Source organism: Echinops telfairi, unplaced genomic scaffold, assembly GCF_000313985.2.
Source record: "Echinops telfairi isolate 266 unplaced genomic scaffold, ASM31398v2 ScPeMD7_7409;HRSCAF=8447, whole genome shotgun sequence".
Classification (NCBI taxonomy): Eukaryota; Metazoa; Chordata; class Mammalia; order Afrosoricida; family Tenrecidae; genus Echinops; species Echinops telfairi.
The window spans coordinates 11,223,561-11,232,782 of record NW_022111309.1 but is presented as its reverse complement, the minus strand read 5'-3'; the positions used below and the strand labels follow the sequence as shown (position 1 = coordinate 11,232,782).

At 39.1% G+C, this 9,222-nt stretch overlaps 1 protein-coding gene across 1 annotated transcript; it reads right to left on the bottom strand.

The window, feature by feature from the left end:
* Nucleotides 1–741: 741 nt before the first annotated feature.
* LOC115871843 (transcription elongation factor A protein-like 4) lies at nt 742–1,573 on the bottom strand. The gene is given in 3 exon segments (XM_030887364.1): nt 742–934; nt 936–1,230; nt 1,360–1,573. Coding segments are annotated over 3 exon segments (702 nt in total).
* Nucleotides 1,574–9,222: the final 7,649 nt, after the last annotated feature.

The following is a 9,222-nucleotide window of genomic DNA, read 5'->3' as shown; positions in this document are numbered from 1 at the left end:
GGGGGTGTAGAAAGGGGGAATTGATCACAGGGATCTACATATAACCTCTCTGGGGGACAGGCACAGAGGGGTGGGTGAAGGGAGACGCCAGGCAGTGTAATATAAGATATAATAATAATTTATAAATTATCAAGGGTTCATATGGGAGGGGCAGGGGATAGGGAGGGGGAGGGGGAACAAAGAAAATGAGCTGATTCCAGGAACCCAAGAGAAAAGTGAATTTTGGGAATAATGAGGGCAACAAATGTATAGGTGTGCTTTACACAATTGGTCTATGTATTTTGATGAATTGTATGAGCCCCAATAAATTGATTAAAGATTTTTTATTAGGTCCTAGTTGTCTAATTTGTCTTCTGGCATCTATGCATTTATAATTATGCTTATTAGCCTTTTAAAAAACTTAAAAATTGGCTCCAAAAGTTTCTCTTTATTTTTTCTCCCAGGAACATGATACTTTTTGTTGTTTTTGTTTTTATGGTTCTGCAAACTGTTTTCATTGTAGACTGCATCATACGTGTTTTTCTTTTAATTTCATGCAATGGGTGGAAATCCGCTCCTGAAACTCAGAGCGCTGGAGTTGGGTCAAAGGCTATTGGTACCTAGAGGGATGCCTAAAGCCAAGTGTCAGCATAAGGTTAAAGCACAGAGTCTGGCAAATGTCTGCCAGGGAAATGCAAGGATGAAGAGAGCAGGGGTGATCGTGTTCTAATCAGTCACAACATTAAGTGAAGCTCAAGGGCCCTACACATAAGGAATGTCTTCAAAGCCTCTCTGTTGGGCCCTACAGTCGCCCCTAAGTTCCCTTCGACCTCTAGTGTGGAAGGGATTCTGCAAGCTTCTTTGCATCCACATAAAGCACCCCAATTTCTGTTTGGATTTTTTCACCTCATCCTTTACACTTGCCACCTCATTGAACTCTCCTCATCGCTCAAATGCATTCATGAATGGCTTCCTTAGACTCCTTGAGGTACTCAGCCTGCCCTTTACTGGTTTTTCTTTTTGCTTTTCTGGGGACATCATCCTGAGCTGGGCGCTTGGCTGCAGCCCTGGTTTCACCTGCTGGCTTTTCTATGGGCTTCCCCTCACCCTCAGCTTTTCCCTTAGCCTGTGGCATTTCCTCATCTGCCTTTCCCTCATTTCCTAACTTTTCCTTGCCTTCCATTCCTAATTTCCCTTTGTTTTCTGTTCCTATTTTTCCCTTGCCTTGCATTTCTAACTTTCTCTTGTCTTCTGTTCCAAAATTTTCCTTGCCTTCTATTCCTACCTTCTCCTTGTCTTATATTCCTAACTTTCCTTTGTCTTCTGTTCCTAACGTTTCTTTGTCTTCTGTTCCTAATTTTTCTTTGTTTTCCGGAGAGCCAGTAGCTTCTGGCTTTTCCTTCGTAGTTGACAGTTCTTCATTTTCCACCTTTTCTTGGTTTTCAAGCTTTCCTCCGTTTTCAATGTTGGGTTTTCCATGTTGGGATTCTCCTTTTCCTGTCCTGCAGGGCTTCTGGACAGGCTTCTCCTCTGTCTCTAGCCTCGGAGCCCTTGGGGTAACAGACACACAGACCTCTGTGCTCCCGTCCCCCATCGCAGCGTTCCACAAACAAAAACCCTACATGGTACTTTTAAGGGTATTTTAGGTGATCCTTTTTGAGCTACTCTTTGTGCATTGTGGGGACATGGGCTCTGTATCATTTTTCTGCCGTTAATATTCAGCTTTGCCACCATCATTTATTAAAGAAACTGGTCTTCCCCATTAAATAAATTTTGAACCCTTGTAAAAAAAATATAAGCTCCCACAATCCTGGGTTCTCAATCCAATTCCACTGTTCTCTGTATGTATGTCAGGTTGCTTTGCAGTGGCCCTCTTATTTTATTTTTCTTCCTTGCACTACCTTATATGTCTATGCTATATTGATTTATCTACTGAGACTTCAAGGTATAGTCATGAAAGTGGGGACTTTATTCCTATTGTGAATTGTATTCTTAATGGATACAATTGGGACTTGGGGCAATGTTTGTCATGTTTGTCATTGATTAGGGGACTCCTTAATAAATAGTGGCCATATGTATTAAAAGATAAATCAATCAGACATTTCATTATGGTCCTCTATTCTCTGAGCTGTCAATGTATTCTATGTCTGTATTTTTGTGATAACAATTTGAACATAGAGTTCACAGTTTACAGGTTTATGTGATGCCAGGAAATGCAGGGTCTGGCACTTGATGATCAATATATGTATGCATATTTGGTGACACGATGATGTTGTTGGTTATCAGTTTTAAATCCATCATTCTGCTTCCCCCTAAACATTAGGTTGACGTCCTAATCTTTATACCTGTAAATATGACCCTGTTTGGAAATCAGAGATTTTCTGTTACTGTGTTAATAAGGACGTAGTAGAGTCAGAGTAGGATTGGCCTGAATGGAAATTCAATCCTTCTAAGTGGTGTCTTGAAAAAAGAGAAGGGTGGAAGATGCCATAATGCATTCACAAGCAACAAAGGCCTACTCAGTGTTGTGGAAAGCTCTCTGGAGATTGCAATAGCCACGACCCTGATTTGGATTTTTAACCTCCATACCTGTGAAAAAGCAAATGCTTGTCCTTAATGCCAACTACTATGTGATATATTATTATGGCAACTATAGGAAACTAAGATAGCCATATATTTTATTGACTCAAAATTTACGGGGATCCCACCTTCCAAATATTGCAAACTGGGTGACCAATCTCTACCATTCATTGTCTATTTCTTAACCATTCTCAAAAGAAAGATAAAATAGCCTGAGAAGAGGCCAGAGTCAACTCACCATCTTTGTACCTGTCTAAGAATTTCTCTGATGGAACCTGGGAGATCAGGTTACTTTTCCCTCATGGCTTTGGCCAAATCTTATTGATGGGAGACTTTGGGGGAGGTGAATAGAATAGAAAAGAATAGGAATACAGCACAAGTGGAACTGAAGATTTCCTTCCATTTTATGAAAAAAAATTCAGACTTTAATAATGGGACACACTAAAATGTTATTGAAGCCCTCGAGAAAATGCTCCAAATGGGGGGTGGGGGTGGGGAACCAAAAACCTTTGAAGTAGCTAATTCGAATAGAATTTTCCTCTGCTCAAAGTAGGAATATAATATAGCTTTGCTATCACTACCCTAAAAGGTAGCAATATTCCTATTGTAAAAACTACATGTCTTCATTGATTATGAGAAGAGTGATTTTGCTTATTCTTTTTCTCTGGCCAGAAACATGGATCTTCTAGACGTGATGGTGTTTTGCTGAGGGAGTTAGATGACAAATTACCAGTTAGTCTTTCCAGAAGGCCACTTTATCAATTCGAGAAAACTTCTAGAGCAGCACCAGCCTAGTACTTAGCAAAAGTTAAAATGCAAACATTCACAACTCATCTGGGATAACAGGAGTAAAATAGGAGAGATGAGACATAAATATTTGATTCTATGCCCATAGGATGACTGTCCTTACAAGCACCAAACATCTTCGAACTTGATTTTCTGCCACTTCAAGGAAAAAGTTCAAAGAACTCACTGTTAAGGCATAACAACGGTGTTGGAATCAGAAAGGCTATCGTTGGACTCATCTTCCATTCAACTGTTAAATCTTCTTGGATAAGTTACTTTACATCCATGTAGTGTTAAATCCTCATCAGTTTATTAACTATAGTGTAAATAAACTTGTTGTTCATGGTTCGTACCTAACAGGTTAGTCTTATGTACTAGCAACCCCCAAATCAATAAACCCAAACCAAGCCCATTTCCTGCAAGTAGATTTTGACTCATAGCAACCCTACAGGACAATAGAACTGCTTCTTTTCATTTCTAATAACTATCTTCTTTCTCCTGCAGAGCAACTTGGAGTTTCAACCATGAACCATGTCATTGGCACCCAGTGCATAATCCACAGCACTACCAGGGCTCATTCTAAAACTCAATTATTTACAATCATTCAATATTCTCATTCAGGAGTTTGCAAATTGAGTGTGTGCGACTACTATGGGCTTGATGGAGTGGCTTTGCTCCAAGTTATAACTTGACAAGACTTGGTTCCTGGCTGGTAGTTGGGTGCTGGTCTGCAACCTATGTGTTTATTCCAAGGCCAAGGCCAACGCCAATAAGCAATGGCTAGTTGGGCCATATTCTTCTCCTGATGGGTCATGGAGGCCAGAGCTAACCCCAAAATATAGCACATTTAAGGCTTCTGCTTGCATCACAGCTGCTAACTCCCACTGGCCATATCAAGTCACATGGTGAAACTGTCGGGGAACAGACTGCCTCATTTTTCTCCCACAGAGCACTGGATGAGTTTGGCCAGCCAACCTTTTTGGTTTTCCAGCCAACACTGAATCCACTATGCTACCAGAGCTCCTTCATCAGTCAAGTAGGGTATATTATATCCAGATTAGGGGGAAGAATAAAACGAATATTTGCTGAATGATAGTTCAACTACCATATGTAACATAATAATACTTTCAGGTATAATATAGCCTTATTGGTTGGTGAAATACTCATACTTGATTATTTCCACTGATTTTGTTTGGATGCCAATTATGTGCCAGAAACTGCACACAGAGTGGTTCAAATGAGCTACTCTCCCAAGCTTTGTTAAATTTTCCAGCCACCTGTTGATTTAAATGATTATTTCATTTGTGCAAATCTTTCCTTAAGCTAAATAATAGTAATAATAAAGAAAAGCAATTCACTGTCATCAGGTTGATACCAACTCAAAGTGAACCTGTCCCAGTGAGTTTCTGCGACTGTAATTCTTTACATGACTGCAAAGTTCTGTCTTTCTCCCAAAATTCTTTCTAAAACACACACACACACACACAACACACTGTCACCTAGTTGATTCTAACTCATACTTGTAGTTAGCAGTCCTGTGCTGACTCATCAGCAATACACTAGTAGTAAACAAAGCATAAGCTCAATGGCTAAGCAACCAACCATTACCGTACTTTGACTTATTTTATTATGAGACTTTAAGATGCCTTTGACCATCTCTGGACCTTGGTTTCCTAAACTGGTATATGAAAAATTGTTCTCATAAGTTTGGTGGATCTTAGATATTTCAATGAGCAGTGGACTTTATATTAGCATTCTTTGTGTTAAGCTACATAAAATAAACTTTTTAAATTGCTATTGCTTTTCGAGGCTGGATGGTGGAGTAGGTTAAGTGTTGAGCAGCTAACCACAGGGTCAGTGGTTCAAACCCACCATCTTCTTCACTGGAGAAAGAGGAGGCTCTTTGTGCCCATAAAGATATTCCTTTAGCAATTCCACGGAATTGTTCTACCTAGGCCTGTAAGTTCATTATAGGGATCAACTCAATGGCAATGGGCTTGGGATCAAATGCCTAGTTTAATCCAGTCATAAAATGACAGTGACCTACACATTGCATCACTGGGCTCTCTCTAGCTGTGTTAGGATGGGTAACCTGAAAAGAACAGTGCAACTGAGATTAAACCAGGCCATTAGACATTCTTTCATAGGATTATGAACATGAACATGAGAGAAAGGTTATTGAACTCGATTTAAAGAACGAAAGAAAAAGAAGGTATTTTCCAGATGTATTTGTCTATACAATCTGCTTGCCATCTCTCATCCATTTTAAATTTTTTTCTCTTTTTAAGAATGTGTTGTTATAGCTGAATATACACACAGCAAAACAGGAGCCATCTCAATTATTTCTATAGGTGAATTGATAACATTCTTCAGGTTGTCCACTTATTCCCATCCCCTTTTTCCTCATTTGTCCTACTTCAATCACACAAACTCACTGCCCCTAAGGTTCCCATTCTACTTTTAATTGGTTTTCATTTAGATAGATCCTAAAGCAGCATCATGCTCCAAGGATACCTCCTCCTTTACCATTGTGGTTGCTGTTAGGTGCCATCCGGTCAGTTCCAACTCATGATGGCCCCTTACAGCAGAACAAAATACACCACGTGGCCTGGTGCTAGCCTCACAGTGATTCCTTGTTGGAGGCCATTGCTGTAGCCACTGTGTCAGTCCACCTTGTGGAGGGTCTTCCTCTTTTTCCATGCCCCTCTACTTTCCCAAGCATGTTCTCCTTCTTAGGGGCTGGTCTCTCCTGATAACATATCCAAAGGACGCGCTGAGTTATATTGAATTATAAATTTAACGAGTGAAGGTTGAGTCCATCTTTTTTGGAGATATAAAGAGATTAAATAAGCCAGGGAAGGGAGGGATGGTTCAAGATGGATGTCAAGAGACAGAATCAGAAGAGACAGGATCTTCCTCCAGAGTTGAGAAGGATGCTCAGAATTCAGACTTCTAGCCTCCTAAGCTGTAGGAAAATAAATTTCTGTTTTGTTAAATACATCCACCTGTGGTATTTCTGTTACAGCAGCACTAGATCACTAAAACAATGGCCAAGCATGGGTTTTCTTATTCTATTTTGGAAGATGAGGAGCCTTAGAAAGGGGGTGTTGGGCTTTGATATAAGGCACATGACATATCTGTAATTATGGATTATATTTTTTGTGTCCAATAAATGGCTGAAAGGAACCTTGAGATAGGAACTTTTAGAAGATAATTGAATGTGTCAACTGGATCAAAAAAATTATGTACTTGCTCCACCTCAGCAAACAGTGATAAATAGTCTACTGCCTGGAGAGTCAGCCTGGCCTTTTCATTTGTGCTGTAAAATTATGCTAGTCCTTGTCATTGAATATTTGGTTAGCAACTCAAAGAAATCCTTTGGACTAGAATTCATCAGAGAGATGCCAGGTACTGTGTATAGTTACCGAGAAAACAGTAGATTTTAATAATCCACCCTTCAATTTATTTCTATTATCCAAATCAACAAGTGCATACATACATTTTTGTTTAAAAAATGTTTTTTTTTAAAACAGGTTGTGTCCAATTCCCGAGGAACAATAAACATCTCTTTATGTAAATAGTGAAGGAAAGGAAAGAACATTGATTCTTCATTATTTATGTTTCTGATTATGTCCTTTGCATAATTGCTTTGGACCGTAAGTACCTTATTAAAATGGGCAATCAATAGCTGCACTAGAATTTCCAAGCAGATGAACAAAACAAAATATAAATTAAAACTTTCTATTAAGCCTCAGTTTTATATGTTCATTTATGAAGCACTGATCTTGTTCTTTTGCAAAAACAAAACAAACCTAAATCATAAAACATATAAGAGGAACAAATAAATAGCAATCACATTTTTGAATAAGGATGAGGTAAACATTTTCAAAATTCTTCACAAAAAAAAACATAGTTTCTCTCAAAATTGCTTAAAATGCATATAAGCCATGAAAAGCACTTGCTTCAAAAAGGACAAAGAGTGAGACCCTTCGTAGAAAGAGAGTTCTTGTACAAAGGTAGCAAAGCATTGTTTCTAATAAATTAAGAGAGAGGGGAACAATGACAATTTAAAAGAGAGCCCTTTCAGTGACGAACAAACATTTGAACATTTTTCAACCTCACTCATCATCAACATGGAAATTAGAATAGCAATGAGATGCTATTTTTATCCTATCAGATTAATAGAATGTCAAGATTGAGGCTATCCCATAACGGCGATTGAGTGCAACGACACAGGCACACTCAACACGGCGGGAAGGAATATAAAGTGGTTCCCGCCCTTAAGAAAGGATCACTTTGCACAATTCACAATATCCATAACCCTTAAAAGTCGGTTTCTGGGATTACACTCATGGAAGTGATCTGAAATGAAGAAACAGCTTTATGTCTAAAGATGTTCATCACATGCTCTTTGCAATATTACATTTTGGGAATAAACTAAATTTTGAAAGTAAGAGACATCAACTCTGAGATATGAGTGTGTTTTTTTTGCATGATTCACTCATAGAACTCCACCCCTAGGCTTCCCTCAGGATTTTTGTACCGTGGCTGGCGTCTAAACCAGAAACATCCAGGATGCCTAGGACGTCGCTGTTGGCCGCAGCCACACAGTGATGACGGCAAGCTGATAATGCCATCATCAAGAACCTCTAGTATTACGTCAGTCACCCATCTCCCTGCAGTTCCCTGTGCTGACCAGGAGCCACACCGAAAAATCTTACTCCTTCTTTCCTAGATGGTATGAACAGTTGGCACTGGACTGTTGATCTAGAGGTTGGCAGTTTGAGGCCATTCAGTGGCACTGAAGAAGAAAGGTCTGTGCTCTCCTTTCATATAAATACAGCCAGGAAGACTCGAGGGTGAAACTCCACTTTGTAAGACAGTTGGTGGGAGAAAGATGGCGATTTCTATTCCCATGATGAGGTACAAATTTGGAAACTCACAGGGGCAGTTCTTTCCTGTCCCATAGGGTCGGCATTGAGTTGGCATCAACTCGATGGCAGTGAGTGAGAAGATAGTCGATGTTGGATTGATAGCAAGAGATTTAGCGTTTTGATTTTTTTTGCCCCCCCCAAATAGTTATGTATTCCTCTATCTTTTTTGATTCTTTTGTGATTTTTTAAATCACAAGGCTCCTGAAATCCCCTTATTTTTTCCCCACCATCATCTCCTCTACCTTTTCCAAGAAAACCACTATCTTACTTACTCATATTGTCTTTAATAAGAGTTAAGAGATCAGTCAGTACACAATAAGGTAGGATGTAGAGCATCATCTTTGTGCACTGCGAAATGACGATTGACCTCAGTGTCCCCAAGACAGAGTTCCGAAATCGCAGGTCCAGGAGCTCATTCCCTCAAGGTGCTTTGTGAAGGCTGAGGAGTTTACAGAACTTTGCTCAAGTCTGCTCTACTGTATACATGGGTTTATTTACAGCACATGTAAACACATAGGTACAAATAGTCCTATTAACTACTGTATATATTCATCTCTCCTGCCTGCCAGAGTGTCCACTTATAGATTGATGTTTGCTATTACTAATAATGGGATAAAGGTGAGGTTTTCTACTCCCCAAAAGATTTATAGTCTCAGAAACCCAGAGGATCAGTTCTACTCTGTCGTATAGGGTCACTATCAATAAGAATCAACTCGATAGCAGAGAGATTAGTTTTGGTTTTAGTATATTATTATTATTATTATTATCATCAATGCTGAATTATGTGTATAATAGAATTTACCATTGTATATAATCTGTATAAAAGTCTCCATCTTTTCCTTATCTTATTGATTTTGTGCTGATTGCCCCTTATTGTTATTATTTCTCCTTTCACACCAATTAATATAATTCTATGATCTACTTAACATTTTTTCTTCCCATC